The 16,240-nt window shown below is 41.7% G+C and overlaps 1 protein-coding gene, 1 long non-coding RNA gene and 1 other non-coding gene across 4 annotated transcripts in view; 2 read left to right on the plus strand and 1 right to left on the minus strand.

The window, feature by feature from the left end:
* Positions 1 to 13,954, plus strand: part of LOC114155182 (uncharacterized) — a 30,784-nt gene extending 16,830 nt beyond the window's left edge. Inside the window, exons 4-5 of the long non-coding RNA XR_003597686.1 lie at positions 159 to 174; positions 13,944 to 13,954. This is a non-coding gene — a long non-coding RNA (uncharacterized LOC114155182). The remainder of the gene's footprint in view (positions 1 to 158; positions 175 to 13,943) is intronic.
* Positions 1 to 16,240, minus strand: part of pias2 (protein inhibitor of activated STAT, 2) — a 47,309-nt gene that overhangs the window by 13,610 nt on the left and 17,459 nt on the right. For both annotated transcript variants that reach the window (XM_028034948.1, XM_028034949.1), the window contains 4 exons: positions 13,833 to 13,906; positions 10,775 to 10,935; positions 7,630 to 7,763; positions 5,105 to 5,303 (listed from right to left, as the gene is read on the minus strand). In XM_028034948.1, coding sequence (XP_027890749.1) covers positions 5,105 to 5,303; positions 7,630 to 7,763; positions 10,775 to 10,935; positions 13,833 to 13,906 — 568 coding nt within the window. The remainder of the gene's footprint in view (positions 1 to 5,104; positions 5,304 to 7,629; positions 7,764 to 10,774; positions 10,936 to 13,832; positions 13,907 to 16,240) is intronic.
* On the plus strand, positions 3,020 to 3,091 carry trnad-guc (transfer RNA aspartic acid (anticodon GUC)). Its single transcript has one exon. It is a non-coding gene; the product is annotated as a tRNA-Asp (tRNA).

Genomic DNA, 16,240 nt, shown 5'->3' on the forward strand with positions numbered 1-16,240 from the left:
GCCTCATAACCCTATTAATGTCTGTCGTTTTGTGATGTGTGTCTCAGTTATTGTCTTGTAATGATGATATTATGTTCGCTTCCATTCTGCCTTTTGTTAGTCTGTCAAGTAGTTAGCCAGGTTTATTCCCTGATTCACATAATCTGTGCTTAGGAAAGAAAGTTGTTGATTTTTGTTAATAAATGATTTAGAGCTGAACAAGTTGCTTCTAAATTTTTAGAAAGGACTCTACAAGGTGCATTTCTAAATTGCAACGTTGTTGCACTGTTCTTTCTAAGTGCAGTTGTGTTAATGGCAGCATTTTTCTGAGCTGTGGTATATGATATAATATTTCCCCTAATAAAAGCTTTATCCATCTCCCAGAGCAACGAGGGGTTGACATCTTGTGTAGTATCAATAAAGATATCCCACTGATCCGTAATGTAGTTAATAAAGGATGGATGGCTCAGTAAAAGGGGTTCATCCTCCAATGGCAAAGAGCAGGATCAGCATAAGGGGGGCTTCGGGTTTTATAAGCCTGGCGGCCCGCCAAGCTTTACTAGCCCCCAGGCTATGCCTTGCCTGTTTATGTCTTTCTTAAAATAATAATAATAATAATAAAAGACAAATCACTTAATTTATTTTTTTAAAGCCAGATTGCAAGTGTCTCTGTTGCTCAGGCTTTCACTGGCAGAGCAGATTTATTCCTAAAAGATAGGTTTATAGAAGATGAAGGGGCCCCACTGTGAAACCAGGCCTGGAGGGGGGGCACGATGGCCAGCGCCTTGTGGCCGGGCTCAGCCCAAAGAGGAGACATGGGTCCCCCTGCCATGGGCCCACCACCTATGAGAGGGGCCAAAAGGGTCGGGTGCAGTGTGTGATGGGTGGTGGCCGAGGGAGGGGACCCTGGCGGTCCGATCCTCGGTTGCAGAAGCTGGTTCTTGGGAGGTGGAATGTCACCTCTCTGGTGGGGAAGGAGCCGGAGCTAGTGTATGAGGTTGAGAGGTTCCGGCTAGAAATAGTCGGCCTCATCTCGACGCATGGCTCTGGTTCTGGAACCAGTCTCCTTGAGAGGGGCTGGACATACTTCCACTCTGGAGTTGCCCAAGGTGAGAGGCATCGGGCAGGAGTGGGCATACTTGTTGCTCCGCATCTCAGCGCCTGTACGTTGGGGTTTACTCCAGTAAACGAGGGTAGCCTCCCTCCGCCTACTAGTAGGAGGACGGGTCCTGATTGTTGTTTGTGCTTACGGGCCGAACGACAGTTCAGATTACCCACCCTTCTTGGAGTCCTTAGAGGGGGTACTGGAGCGTGCCCCTCCTGGGGACTCCCTTGTTCTGCTGGGGGACTTCAATGCTCACGTGGGCAATGACAGTGAGACCTGGAGGGGTGTGGTTGGGAGGAACCCCCCCCGATCTGAACTTGAACGGTGTTCTGTTGTTGGACTTCTGTGCTCGTCACGGATTGTCCATAACAAAAATAATGCTCAGGCATAAGGGTGTCCATATGTGCACTTGGCACCAGGACACCCTAGGCCAGGGGTCCCCAAACTCGGTCCTCAAGGGCCGGCATCCTGCATGTTTTAGTTCTCTCCCTGGTTTAACGCACCTGGATCCAATGATGACTTATTAGAAGGCCTAAGAAGAACATTAACATGCTGAAAAGGTTGTTGGTACTACCAGGGAGAGAACTAAAACATGCAGGATGCTAGCTCTCGAGGACCAAGTTTGGGGACCCCTGCCCTAGGCCGCAGTTTTATGATCGACTTTGTCATCGTTTCATCGGATCTGCGGCCATATGTCTTGGACACTTGGGTGAAGAGAGGTGCGGAGCTGTCCACTGACCACTACCTGGTGGTGAGTTGGCTCCGGTGGTGGGGGAGGATACCGGTCAGACCTGGCAAGCCCAAACGTGTTGGGCTTGCCAGGTCTGACGTTCCGCCAGACTTGGAACGTCTGGCGGAATCCCCTGTGAGACAGAGCTTTAACTCCCATCTCCAGCAGGACTTTGAACACGTTCTGGAGGAGATGGGGAACATTGAGTCTGAGTGGACCATGTTCCGTGCCTCCATTGCCAAGGCAGCTTATCAGAGCTGTGGCCGCAAGGTTGTCGTTGCCTGTCGTGGCGGCAACCCTCGAATCCATTGGTGGACACCTTCAGTGAGGGATGCTGTCAGGCTGAAGAATTAATCCTATCGGGCCTTTTTGGCCTGTGGGACTCCAGAAGCAGCTGATGGGTACCGGCGGGCGAAGAGGCATGCGGCTCAGGTGGTTGCTGAGGCAAAAACTCGGGCATGGGAGGAGTTTGGAGAGGCCACGGAGAAAGACTTCCTTACGGCTTCGAGGTGATTCTGGTCCACCATCCGGCATTTCAAGAGGGGGAAGCAGTACAGGACCAACACTGTTTATAGTGGGGATGGTGTGCTGCTGACCTCGACTCGGGACGTTGTGGGCCGGTGGGGAGAATACTTCGAAGACCTCCTCAATCCCACCAACATGCCTTCCATTGAGGAAGCTCAGCCCGGGGACTCTGGGTTGGGTTCTACAATCTCTGGGGATGAAGTCGCCGAGGTGGTTAAAAAGCTCCTCGGTGGCAGGGCCCTGGGGGTGGATGAGATTTGCCTGGAGTTCCTTAAGGGTCTGGATATTGTAGGGTTGTGTTGGCTGACACGACTGCAATATTGAATGGACATCAGGGGCAGTTACCCTGTTCAAAAAGGGGGACCGGACCGGAGGGTGTGCTCCAATTACAGAGGGGTCACAATCTTAAGCCTCCCTGGCAAGGTCTATTCAGGGGTCCTGGAGAGGAGGATCCGTCGGATAGTCGAACCTCGGATTCAGGAAGAGCAGTGTGGTTTTCGTCCTGGTCGTGGAACACTGGACCAGTTCTACACCCGGAGCAGGGTCCTGGAGGGTGCATGGGAGTTCACCCAACCGGTCTACATGTGTTTTGTGGACTTGGAGAAGGCGTTCAACAGTGTCCCTTGGGCAGCTCTGTGATAGGTTTCTAAGTGTGCTCTAAATTTGTAAAAGTAATGATCTCCTCGTTAGTACAGTGGTGAGTATCCCCGCCTGTCACGCGGGAGACCGGGGTTCGATTCCCGGACGGGGAGTGAAGTTTGTTTCAGGTCCCTCTTGAAGATGAGATCTGGATCTCAATGGGGTTTACCTGATTAAATAAAGGAATAAAAAAAAAAAAAAAAAAAAGAGTACTCCACAGTTTCTAAGTAATAATAAAAACTAAATGTTCTTGTTCTGGAAGAATTTTTTCTCTATTCTAAGTTTGTTCTAAATCCTTTTCTGGGTTGCAATAATGATGATTGATGACTTTTGTGTGATTTTGTTGTCAGCACATTCAACTTTGTACAGAACAAAGTATTCAATGAGAATATTTCTTTCATTCAGATCTAGGATGTGTTATTTGAGTGTTCCCTTTATTTTTTTGAGCAGTGTGTATATGTATATTACTGTAAAAATCATCAATGGAAATCAAATTTATTAACCAATGGAGGCCTGGATTTGGAGCCACACACAAAATTAAAGTGAAATAACACTACACGCTGAGCCAACTTTAATGTAATGTCCTTAAAACAAGTCAAAATGAGGCTCAGTATTGTGTGTGGCCTCCACGTGCCTGTATGACCTCCCTACAACGCCTGGGCATGCTCCTGATGAGGTGGCGGATGGTCTCCTGAGGGATCTCCTCCCAGACCTGGACTAAAGCATCCGCCAACTCCTGGACAGTCTGTGGTGCAACGTGACGTTGGTGGATGGAGCGAGACATGATGTCCCAGATGTGCTCAATCGGATTCAGGTCTGGGGAACGGGCTGGCCAGTCCATAGCTTCAATGTCTTCATCTTGCAGAAACTGCTGACACACTCCAGCCACATGAGGTCTAGCATTGTCCTGTATTAGGAGGAACTCAGGGCCAACCGCACCAGCATATGGTCTCACAAGGGTCTGAGGATCTCATCTCGGTACCTAATGGCAGTCAGGCTACCTCTGGCGAGCACATGGAGGGCTGTGTGGCCCTCCAAAGAAATGCCACCCCACACCATTACTGACCCACTGCCAAACCGGTCATGCTGAAGGATGTTGCAGGCAGCAGACCGCTCTCCACGGCGTCTCCAGACTCTGTCACGTCTCTCACATGTGCTCAGTGTGAACCTGCTTTCATCTGTGAAGAGCACAAGGCGCCAATGGCGAATTTGCCAATCCTGGTGTTCTCTGACAAATGCCAAGCGTCCTGCACGGTGTTGGGCTGTGAGCACAACCCCCATCTGTGGACATCGGGCCCTCATACCATCCTCATGGAGTCGGTTTCTAACCGTTTGTGCAGACACATGCACATTTGTGGCCTGCTGGAGGTCATTTTGCAGGGCTCTGGCAGTGCTCCTCCTGTTCCTTCTTGCACAAAGGCGGAGGTAGCGGTCCTGCTGCTGGGTTGTTGCCCTCCTACGGCCTCCTCCACGTCTCCTGGTGTACTGGCCTGTCTCCTGGTAGCGCCTCCAGCCTCTGGACACTACGCTGACAGACACAGCAAACCTTCTAGCCACAGCTCGCATTGATGTGCCATCCTGGATGAGCTGCACTACCTGAGCCACTTGTGTGAGTTGTGGAGTCCGTCTCATGCTACCACGAGTGTGAAAGCACCACCAACATTCAAAACTGACCAAAACATCAGCCAGACAGCATAGGTACTGAGAAGTGGTCTGTGGTCCCAACTGCAGAACCACTCCTTTATTGATTGTGTCTTGCTAATTGCCAATAATTTCCACCTGTTGTCTATTCCATTTGCACAACAGCAGGTGAAATTGATTGTCAATCAGTGGTTGTTTCCTAAGTGGGCAGTTTGATTTCACAGAGGTTTGATTTACTTGGAGTTATATTGTGTTGTTTAAGTGTTCCCTTTATTTTTTTGAGCAGTGTGTATATATATATATATATATATATATATATATATATATATATATATATATATATATATATATATTGGTGCAAATAGTAATATAACATGCTGAAGGTGGTTGTGAATACTGAATAACTATGTATAAAGATTTACACACAGCATCCTTTTTAACAGATCTATTGATATTAATCAACGCACACTTTAAATTCAGCTTACCCTTTAGCATGAATTTCCTCATTCTTGGAGATGTAAATGCACTGTCTTTTAGACGGAGGGGTTGTGCTTGTATCATCATCATCATCATCATCAGAAGATGAGGAGCTTTCAAGTGTCAGATCAATTACATCAGTTTTCTTGTTGAGATTGAGTTCCACAGGATGGGCTACCACTGACGACTGGTGTAAAGGAGTTGTGGCTGAAAGATAAAGTTAAAAATATTAAAGATTCTCTATTACCATAAACAATATTTTATAGATCCTTTTACCTCATAAATATACAGTATGTGACTTCCTTTTACAGTATAAAAGGAAGTCACAGCCTTCCTTTTATCCACCTCTTTCATTATTTACATTGCGATTACATGATATATTGCCATTAACATTACTATTGACCTATCAATTACTCTTTTTTTTTTCCTTTTTTTTCTCCAAAGAGTTTTTGCGGTGCTAGTGGCTCGTATTTTTTGTACAGTAGGCAGACAGGAAGGAGGGTGAGGAGAGGGGGGAAGACATGCGGTAAAGGTCGTCTGGACCGGGAGTCAAACCCGCGACGTCCGCATCGAGGACTAAGGCCTCCAAACGTGGGGCGTGCTAACCCCCTGCGCCACCACAGCACGCCCCGTTACACAGCATTGTTAGCGTCATTATGATTACTTTGTTGTTAATATTATTAGAGTTATTATTAGTATATTAATGAATGTATTGTATTAAGCAAGAATATGAAAGTAGAATGAAGGTTTTCTGATGCAATGCTCATAAATAGGATGAGACCATTTTGTGATGTTCCTGGAGAAGGGATGGGTTTTAATAATTTTATACATCTATCCACTCCATTTATGGTTTGCATTGCTGTACTTTCAATTGTAACTTGGTGTGTTCAATAAAATACAAAAAACACACAAGAAAATACAGCGAAGAAAAAGATCCAGACTCTCTAACAAAATTGCTGAATAGGATCTTCTTGTACCTTTAAAATAAAATTATGTAGGAAATATAAAAAAGTAAGGGAACAAAGGACAAGCAGGAGTAACTGTAACAGACTGAATACACTGTGGCGCATGCACACTAAGCTTTTCAATGATGTCAAACACATGGAAAGAATAAAATATGGAGTGTGCATTAATAACACTTTAGGGCTATCTGTAAATTGGAAGAATAAACAAAAATAGACTTGAGTTGCTTTGGCACAAAAAAATTATTTTCTCCAGCATTAAATATAAAAATGTTTCACCTATTTCTATCAATTGTATTTATCTATTGTATTTATTTGCCATTATTTTAAGTGAAATAAAAATATTAGCTGTTGATGTGTGTGCAGAGCATTATAGGTCATGGAAAACAACAAACACTGCCACTACTCTACAAGTTGAACTTTTACCTCATGTCACAGAAAATAAACGGTCATTTACATGCTCTACCTTGCAGACCACTAGGGGGTCCCCTCAGATGATTGTCATGCTGGAAGTCCAACCACAACCCATCTTCAGTGCCTTTACTGAGGGAAGGAGACTGTCACTTCTATAGAAAAGCATCCCCAAAGAGTGATGTTTCTACCTCCATGCTTCATAGTTGGGATTGGATTCTTGGGGTTGTACTCATCCTTCTACTTCCTCCAAATACGGTGAGTGTAGTTTTGACTCAAAGGCAAACATTTTTTTCTTCATCAGACCACATGACCTTATCAGGAACATCCAGATGGTCAATGGCAAACATCAGATGGGCATGGACATGTGTTGGCTTGAGCAAAGGGACCTTGCTCAAGTAAAGCCCCCTTGCTCAAGAAGGGCTGTCCTCCCTGTCCTTCCGTGGACTTCAGGACTTTAATCCTGCACCTCTGTACAGCCCTTCAAGTTTGGTTCAAAATATTTTAGTGGTTAATCTGAATTTAGAACTAGTTTTTCTTAAGGGTGAACATGCAAAAAATTAACTATTAAATGAGGAACTTATGTAGCATTAGTTACACTGGATATTATTATTATTTTTTATTTTATTTTTTTTCCATTTTTTTCTCTGAAGAGTTTTTGCGGCGCTAGTGGCTCGTTTTTTTTTTTTTTTTGTTTTTTTTTTTGCAACAGTAAGCAGACAGGAAAGAGGGCAAAGAGAGGGGAGAAGACATGCGGCAAATGTCGCCGGGACCGGGAGTCGAACCCGTGACGTCCGCGTCGAGGACTAAGGCCTCCAAACGTGGGGCGTGCTAACCCCCTGCGCCACCACAGCACGCCCCCACTGGATATTATTTAGGGGTATCAATGGGGTGTAAGGGAAAATGCATGCCTTATGCACTTTCTTATTCTCAAAACTATGCATATCTTTCAATCCATTTTCTGCTATGCAACGCTTGAATAGTTCTAAAAAAACATTCAGAGCACACAAACGTTTGTCGTTGTAGCATCACAAAACATAAAAAGGTTCAAGCTGTATGAATAATTTTGCAAGACAGTATATAATTAAATTCCAATTATTTTTCTTCCTATTATAAGTATTACAATGGTACTAAGTGATTATAAAATATTATGTACTTACATTCTACTTTTCCGACTGAATGAACAGAGAACTTGACCGGATCTTTCTTCGGTCTCATTGGGCACCAGGTCCCATCCTCTTGAAACTTGATTTCATCAACATCTGAGCAGTCATTAAGGATCTCCAAGAATAGACTGAGAAGAGAGTAAAATATTCACTCAATTCACTTACCTTTTTGAATAAATTTGTCTTTTCTCTAAGTTAAGTCAAAGTTTATTTCTACATCTCATTTAAAGTGACATTAGCTACCTGAATCACCAGTAGCTTAAACATTTAAATATAATAAAGCAATTTAAAAAAATAACCAGATAAGTAAGAAATAGATAAAATAAAAAATATTTGCACAACTGTTAAAGTAAGGGATAGTATGAGGTTAAAGAAGGAATCCTGTTGGGTCTTTTTTGGCCTGTGGGACCCCAGAAGCAGTTGCTAGTACTAGTAGAGCAAGTGATAAGTCGGGCTTGTTTCCTCTATGAAGGCTGCCCTTTGTCACCAATTCTGTTCATAACTTTCATGGCCATAATTTCTAGGTGCAGCCAAGGTGTTGATTGGATACATTTGGCTTTAGGATCGTGTCTCTGCTCTTTGCAGATGATGTGGTTCTATTGGCTTTATCAGGTCATGATCTACAGTTTTTGATAGGAGTAGTTCACAGCTCATTGTAAAGCAGCTGGGACAAGGATCAGTGCCTCCAAATCCAAGGTTATGGTCTTGAGCTGGAAAAGGGTAGAGTGCCTTCTCAAGATCAGAAAAAAGGTCTTGTTCCAAGTAGAGGAATTTAACTATCTACCTCACTCCCATGAGGGAGGGAAAAGTAGAGTGAGAGATTGATAAGTGGATTGGGACTCTGCAGTTATGTCGGCGCTGTAATGGTTTGTTGTGGTAAAGAGATAGCTAATTAAAAAAGTGAAGCTCTTCATTCACTGGTTAATCTACATTCCTACCTTCATCTATGGTTGGAAGATCTGGGTCATGACTGAAAGAATAAGATTACTACAAAATTGAATCAAATGGCTGCAATGAGTTTCTTCCTCTGAGTGTCTGGTCTCTCCCTTAGAGATAGAATGGAAACCTTGGTCGTCTGAGAGACATTCAGTGTAGAACTGCTCCTTCTCCATGTTGAGAGGAGCTGAGAGGGGTCTTAGCTATCAAGAAATGTGCGTCTTGGGGGGGAACCTATGTGGAAATGAATTTTTTTTTAGTAATGACTTCTATGTGATTATATTAACAAAAACACACAATTCTTTGATAAAGTTGTGATTTTTTTTCAATAATATATATTTGATAATGTGTGTCATTTTTTTATATGGACACTAAGAAAAAAGAAATTGCTCTTGGGTGCCTCTTGGCCATGGTCAACCTTCACCATTAACATGAACTGCTGTGCAATGTAAAGTGTGTATCCAAACCTCCAAGGCAACGGAGGAAGATAAGTAAGCAAAACAATGTCGTAAATAAGGACTTATCCTTCATGGAGAGAGAAAAGAAAGAGGAAGAAGAGTTAACAAAAGCCAAGATAAAGGTATGTTTGCATGTCTCTTGGTAATGTAATGTTTACCAAAAAGATTTGTGGAGCTGCTAATAGAAACCTTGAACGGTCCAGTTCAACAGCCAAACATTTTTGCTAGAATGTTTGTATTTGTGTGAAACTGAGTTTTAACTTGAAATGAGTTGATTCTCCTGGTTGGCCCTAAATATTTCTGAGGTTGTTTGGCTTGAAAACATATGCTTAATATGTTTGATAACAATTAAAACTTCTCAGTCATTGACATGTTTTAACAAAAATGTTTTTTTTACTTGGCTACTGCATTAGTATATCAATGAGCTACTCTCAGATGTAGTTGGCAATATGTTGTTTGCTGCTCATAATTTATATGACTAAAACAAACAATATTTTTAAATCAACTTTTAAGTTATGTGAAACTTCTCCTGGAGCACTGCTAAAATTGTTTGAAGGCTCAGAATCAGCCCAGTACTGGTCCACATTCTCAGGTGAGAGAGACTCACCTGGTATAGATTACATTTTTTGTTATTGAAATTATGCCAAAGAAGTATTAATTTAATCAAAATACATAATGAATATGTGTGTATGTATTCCATCTTAAGTAGGGGTGCACCTATTGCAGTTTTCTGGCCGATCACCAATTATGATCTTTAGAAAGCCTAACCTGCCAATTTTGATTTTGGCCAAAACCATTTTTTTTTTTTTTATCTGAAATGTTGCTTAATATAGCAAGAAAGTTGGCAATAGTGGGATGGCTATTGCCAAGAGGCTACATTAAAGAGTAAAGGTTTTGTGCTCATTTCAAACCATTATAAGCTTAATGCTTATAATGGTAATTATAAAGATGCATGTGCTAGTTTTCATGTCTAAATTCCATATACTTACACACAGAAAATTTTGAATTTCCTAAGAAATCTTGATCCCTTTGTAATAAATTAAACAAAGGCTCGCTTTACATTTACGGTATATTTGAAAAATTGTCTTAAACACGTACAACCTCAAAGGTATTTAAAGGTAGTTACTCTCACGGCGTGCCGTGGTGGCGGAGGGGTTAGCGCGACCCACATTAAGAGGAAACGTGGCCTCGACGCGGCTGTCGCGGGTTCGACTCCTGGACCCGACGACGTTTACCGCATGTCTTCCCCCCTCTCCTTCCCCCTTTCCTGTCAGCCTACTTTGAAAAAGGGACTCTAGAACCCACAAAAAGACCCCCTGGAGGGGCGATAAAAAAAAAAAAAAAGAAAAAAAAAGGTAGTTACTGTCAGTAAAGGCATCTGTTTGATGCCCTAAACAACAGCTATCCCTGTAATCTCAAAATGTATGCATCTGTGGGGCTTACCAGCCAGAAATGACCAAAAAACAAGATGGCTATACCTAAAATTATAATGGGAATCTTCAGCGTATTGAGCAAATTATGGTGAAATAAGAATATATGCCATGTGTCATTTATTTGAAACCCCCATGAAAAACCCTTCTGTATTTTTATAGCTGTTCAAATAGTTATTACTTAGAGAGTCAAAGAAAAAAAAGTCTGTAAACATATGTACTGTATATTTCACAGACCTACTCAGACGTTGAAAACAAATTAAATTTCAGAATTTTAAGATGTGTAACTAACTAAAGTAACATGAGTTTACAAACCCATCAATAATGAGATTTTCATAATCGGCTTTCTTGTCACACACAGGACAGATCCAGGTAGGTTTCTTTTCGTTCATCTGCAGGTAGAGGGCAGCATCAAAGCACTGTAGATGAGAGCATGTCACAGCTCTGCACGGGACTGTCAGTCGCATCTTACCCAGCTTAAAACGACAGATAAAATAAATTAAATCAAAACACGAACAAAAATACTTGCTTTAATGTATTATACTTTGTTCAGTTTATACAAATTGAGTAATTGAGACTTATTAAACATGAAACCTAACAAAGAGGAAAGCTAAATGTTATTGTGTTCATGTCATAAATGCAATGAGAACAAAAGCATATTTATTTTTGATTAAATGTCATCAGATAATCCTTTCTTAGAACACTCAAAGACGCTTTACAATGAAATCCGTCATTCCCATTCATGCACACATTCACATGCAAAAACATATAATCTTCTAGGTTTGGTTAAACTTTTTTTTCTGGAAAACCCTGATTCCAAGTTTTAAAAAACTTATGTTTGTAATTTTCTATTTGTATGTAGAACAAGTTATTTAGTAAAATTGCGGAATTCTTTTTACCAATAGCTACATTTGTGCACTATGTTCAGGTCAGGTCAGTGCCAAAGAAAGCATTTCCTAAAGCAATATAGACCATAGACACATCGCTCTGACCTCTTATATCATGAAGGTTATGGAGAAGCTGATACAGGTTCACCCGAGGACACAGATGGGTGAAGCCCAGGACCTTTGCAATTTATATATCTCCTGCAGAGGGTCTATTCCTCCTTTGATATACCTGACACCATTGTCTGTGTTAAAAGCTGATTCCCATCAGCCTTTAACACCATCCAGCCAGGATTAATATGTGAGAAGCTCAAAAAATGGATGTGGCTGCATCGCGTATCACCTGGATCCTTTACTATCTGACAGTTTGTGAGGTTATAGGACTGCGTGTTAGACCATCTGATATGTAAAAACGGAGCGTAGGTGCTGTTCACCACCTACACTGCAGACTTTAAGTACTGTTCCAAACTGTGCCATCTGAAAAACTATTCAGATGACATGGCTATAGTGGTGTGGGTGGAGGGGGACTGGAGGTGTAGCACAGGACTTTGGTGGATGATTTGGTGCCATGGTGCTAAGAGAACCAGTTAAAAGTAGACAAGACCAAGGAAAAGGTCATCAGTTTCTGCCATAAGGGGCAGATGTTGAGCAGGTACAATCCCACAAGTACCTTCATATTGACTTGGACTGGAAGTTGCAGTGGGCCATGAATGCTGACATACTCTACAAAAAGCCCATGAGCAGACTTTTTTTGTATGCAAGCCCAGGTCCTTTAACACTGATGAAACATGCTTAAACATTTCATGTTTCATCAGTCATTAGTTCTGTCTTCAATGCAGTGGTGTTCTGGGGTGCTGCAAAAAAGACTTAAACTCATAAAGGGTGAGCAAGAGGCTCCACTGTAAGATATCGTCAGAGACAGAATGCTGAAGAAGATCAGAGCTATCAAGGACAATGTCTCTCATCGGTTACTGCAGCTCCGATGTGCTAAGGAACACTATAGCAAGTCTTTTCTGCCTGAGGCTGTCAGACTGTTTAGCACACAAGTAGCCTCTGGAGTTTGGTGCGTTAAATGATGAATATAATTTTAGCAATCTACTGAGTGATAAGTGTGAGTCTTTAAGACGATTACTGATCATTATTTAGTGTTGTATGTTTAATGTCTGTCTGTCCTTTATTGAAAGTAATATTTTTCTAATTCAGAAATATAAACAAACCAAAGAGGTTATTTCTTTTACTGAATTTATCTACATATCATATACAGTCACTGGCCACTTTATTAGGTACACCTTGCTAGTGCCGGGTTGGACCCCCTTTTTGCTTTCATAACTGCCTTAATCCTTCATGGCAGAGGTTCAACAAGGTACTGGAAACAGAGAGTTTGGTCCATATTGACCTGATGGCATCATGCAGTTGCTGCATCCATGATGCAAATCTCCCGTTCCACCACATCCCAAAGGTTCTCTACTGGATTGAGGTCTGGTGACTGTGGAGGCCATTTGAGTTCAGTGAACTCATTGTTGTGTTCAAGAAACCATTCTGAGATGATTCACGCTTGATGACATGGCACGTTATCCTACTGGAAGTAGCCATCAGAAGATGGTACACTGTGGTTGTAAAGGAATGGACATGGTCAGCAACAATACTCAGGTAGACTGTGGCGTTGACACGATACTCAATTGGTACTAATGGGCACCACCATCACCAGCCTGAACTGTTGATACAAGGCAGCATGGATTCATGCTTTCATGTTGTTGACACCAAATTCTGACGCTACAATCCGAATGTCATAGCAGATATCGAGACTCATCAGACCAGACAATGTTTTTCCAATCTTCTATTGTCCGGTTTTAGTGAGCCTGTGCGAATTGTAGCCTCAGTTTCCTGTTCTTAGCTGACAGAAGTCAGAGATGTTCTTCTGCATACCTGGGTTGTAACAAGTAGTTATTTGAGTTACTGTTGCCGTTCTGGCATTTGCGCCCACAGAACAGCCGCTCACTGGATACTTTCTCATTTTCGGACCATTCTCTGTAAACCCTAGAGATGGTTATATGTGAAAATCCCTGTAGATCAGCAGTTTCTGACCAGCCCGTCTGACACCAATAACCATGCCATTTTAAGCTCCTTTCTTTCCCATTCTGATGCTCGCTTTGAACTGCAGCAGATCGTCTTGGCCACGTCTACATGCCTAAATGAATTGAGTTGCTGCCATATGATTGGCTGATTCAACATTTGCCTTAATGAGCAGGTGTACCTAATAAAATGGCTGGTGAGTGTGTGTGTGTATGTAGGGAATTCTGAGAATTTCAGTTCCCATTCCAGATAGAAATGTTACTTTCCTTATATTGAGTATAATACAGTTTCAACAAATAAAAACAAAATAACATTTTTTGGAATGATACAAGTATTTACTTTAACTATTTTGGTGTCCCAACAACTGTGTTATCTTGTATTTTTATAGTGTCAATTTATACAAATGCTTAAATTACCGGACACATGAGTGACACCCGAAGACTTGTTGTGGCAATCTCACTGTCTGGATCTGCTGTTAGCTTCTCCTTAACTGAAACAAAGAAGGAAGAACATATTACAAAGTAAAGTAATATTTGCTTATGAAAATGAAACAAAATTTACAATACCATTTCTTAACTTTTAACAATGCACTCAGCTAAAATACAAACAATAACAACCCATTTATATATATACTGTATATATATATATATATATATATATATATATATATATATATGAATAGAATAGAATTACTTTATTCATCCCAGCAGGGAAATTATTTCGCAGTTACAGCAGCATAGAGACAAGACACACAACAACCCCACTGAGTAGCAATGTAGCAATATAAAATAAGAATAAAATATAACATGCTGTCAATATAAAAAGCAGCTTAGAGTAGTCCTTGCAAAGATTCAAAAATGCAGAAACAGTATGTATATGTAAATATATGTACAGCAGTGTGCCACAGTGCAGTTGTGCAAAATTGGACTGATTAGTGCAGAACAATGATTTAGCTTTTATTGTACAGTGAGATGACATGTGGCAGGAAGGATTTCCTGTATCTGTCCCTACGACAGCAGAGCTGGAGCAGCCTATGTGAGAAGGAGCTCCGCTGTCTGTCCACTATGTGGTGGAGAGGGTGCTGTTTATTGTCCATAATAGACAGAACCTTCTTCAGTGTCCTCCTCTCCACCACAGTTTCCAGGGACTCCAGTCTTAGTCCCAGTACAGAGCCAGCTTTCCTGATTATATATATATATATATATATACACAGTACAGACCAAAAGTTTGGACACACTTTCTCATTGAATTCAATGAGAAGGTGTGTCCAAACTTTTGGTCACACCAAAAGTTTGGACACACCTGTATATATTTGTGACATATGTATATGTACTGTATATGCATGCAGTTCGCATCGTTTACCTGAAATTGCTTGCACTGTAAACAACCATTCTCCACTGTGAAGACTCTAAAATTGTTATTATTTTGTGAAGAATCAACAACAAGTGGGGCACAATTGTGAGGTGGAACGAAATTTATTGGATATTTTAAAACTTTTTTAACAAACAAAAAACTGCAAAGGGGTGCGTGTAATATTATTCGGCCCCCTTGCGTTAATATTTTGTAGCGCCACCTTTTGCTGCGATTACAGCTACAAGTCGCTTGGTTTTGTCTCTATCAGTTTTGCACCTGGAGAGAATGAAATTCTTGTCCATTCTTCCTTGTAAACCAGCTGGAGCTCAGTGAGGTTGGATGGAGAACGCTTGTGAACATCAGTTTTCAGCTCTTCCCACAGATTCTCAATCGGATTCAGGTCTGGACTTTGACTTGGCCATTCTAACACCGGGATACGTTTATTTGTGAACCATTCCATTGTAGGTTTTGCTTTATGTTTGGGATCATTGTCTTGTTGGAAGATAAATCTTCCTCCCAGTCTCAGGTCTTTTGCAGATTGCAACAGGTTTTCTTCCAGAATGCTTCTGTATTTGGCTCCATCCATCTTCCCATCAATTTTAACCATCTTCCCTGTCCCTGCTGAAGAAAAGCAGGCCCAAACCATGATGCTGCCACCACCAAGTTTGACAGTGGGGATGGTGTGTTCAGGGTGATGAGCTGTGTTGCTTTTATGTCAAACGTATCGTTTTGCCTTGTGGCCAAAATGTTTGATTTTGGTTTCATCTGACCAGAGCTCCTTCTTCTATGTGTCTCCCAGGTGGCTTGTGGCAAACTTTAAACAAGACTTTTTGTGGATATCTTTGAGAAATGTCTTTCTTCTTGCCACTCTTCCATAAAGGTCAGATTTGTGCAATGTACCACAGATTGTTGTCCTATGGACAGACTCTCCCACCTCAGCTGTAGATCTCTGCAGTTCATCCAGAGTGATCATGAGTCTCTTGGCTGCATCTATGATCTTTCTTCTTCTTGTTCCAGATGAAAGTTTAGAGGGTCAGTCGGGTCTTGGTGGATTTAACTCTGTTACTCCTTCCATTTCAATATGATCGCTTGCTCAGTGCTCCTTCAGAAGCTTGGGAAATCTTTTTGTATCCAAAAAGATTTCCCAAGCTTCTTTAAACTTCTCCACAACAGTATCAGAGCTGCATGATGTGTTCTTTGGTCTTCATGATGCTCTCTGTGCTTTAAACACAACCCTGAGACTATCACAGAGCAGCTGCATTTATAGGGCACTATATTACACACAGGTGGATTCTATTTATCATCATCAGTCATTTAGGACAACATTGGATCATTCAGAGATCCTCACTGAACTTCTTTAGTGAGTTTGCTGCACTGAAAGTAAAGGGGCTGAATAATATTGCACGGCCAACTTTGCAGTTTATTTGTTAAAAAGGTTTAAAATATCCTATAAATTTTGTTCCACCTCACG

Source organism: Xiphophorus couchianus, chromosome 12 (assembly GCF_001444195.1).
Source record: "Xiphophorus couchianus chromosome 12, X_couchianus-1.0, whole genome shotgun sequence".
NCBI classification, from domain to species: Eukaryota; Metazoa; Chordata; class Actinopteri; order Cyprinodontiformes; family Poeciliidae; genus Xiphophorus; species Xiphophorus couchianus.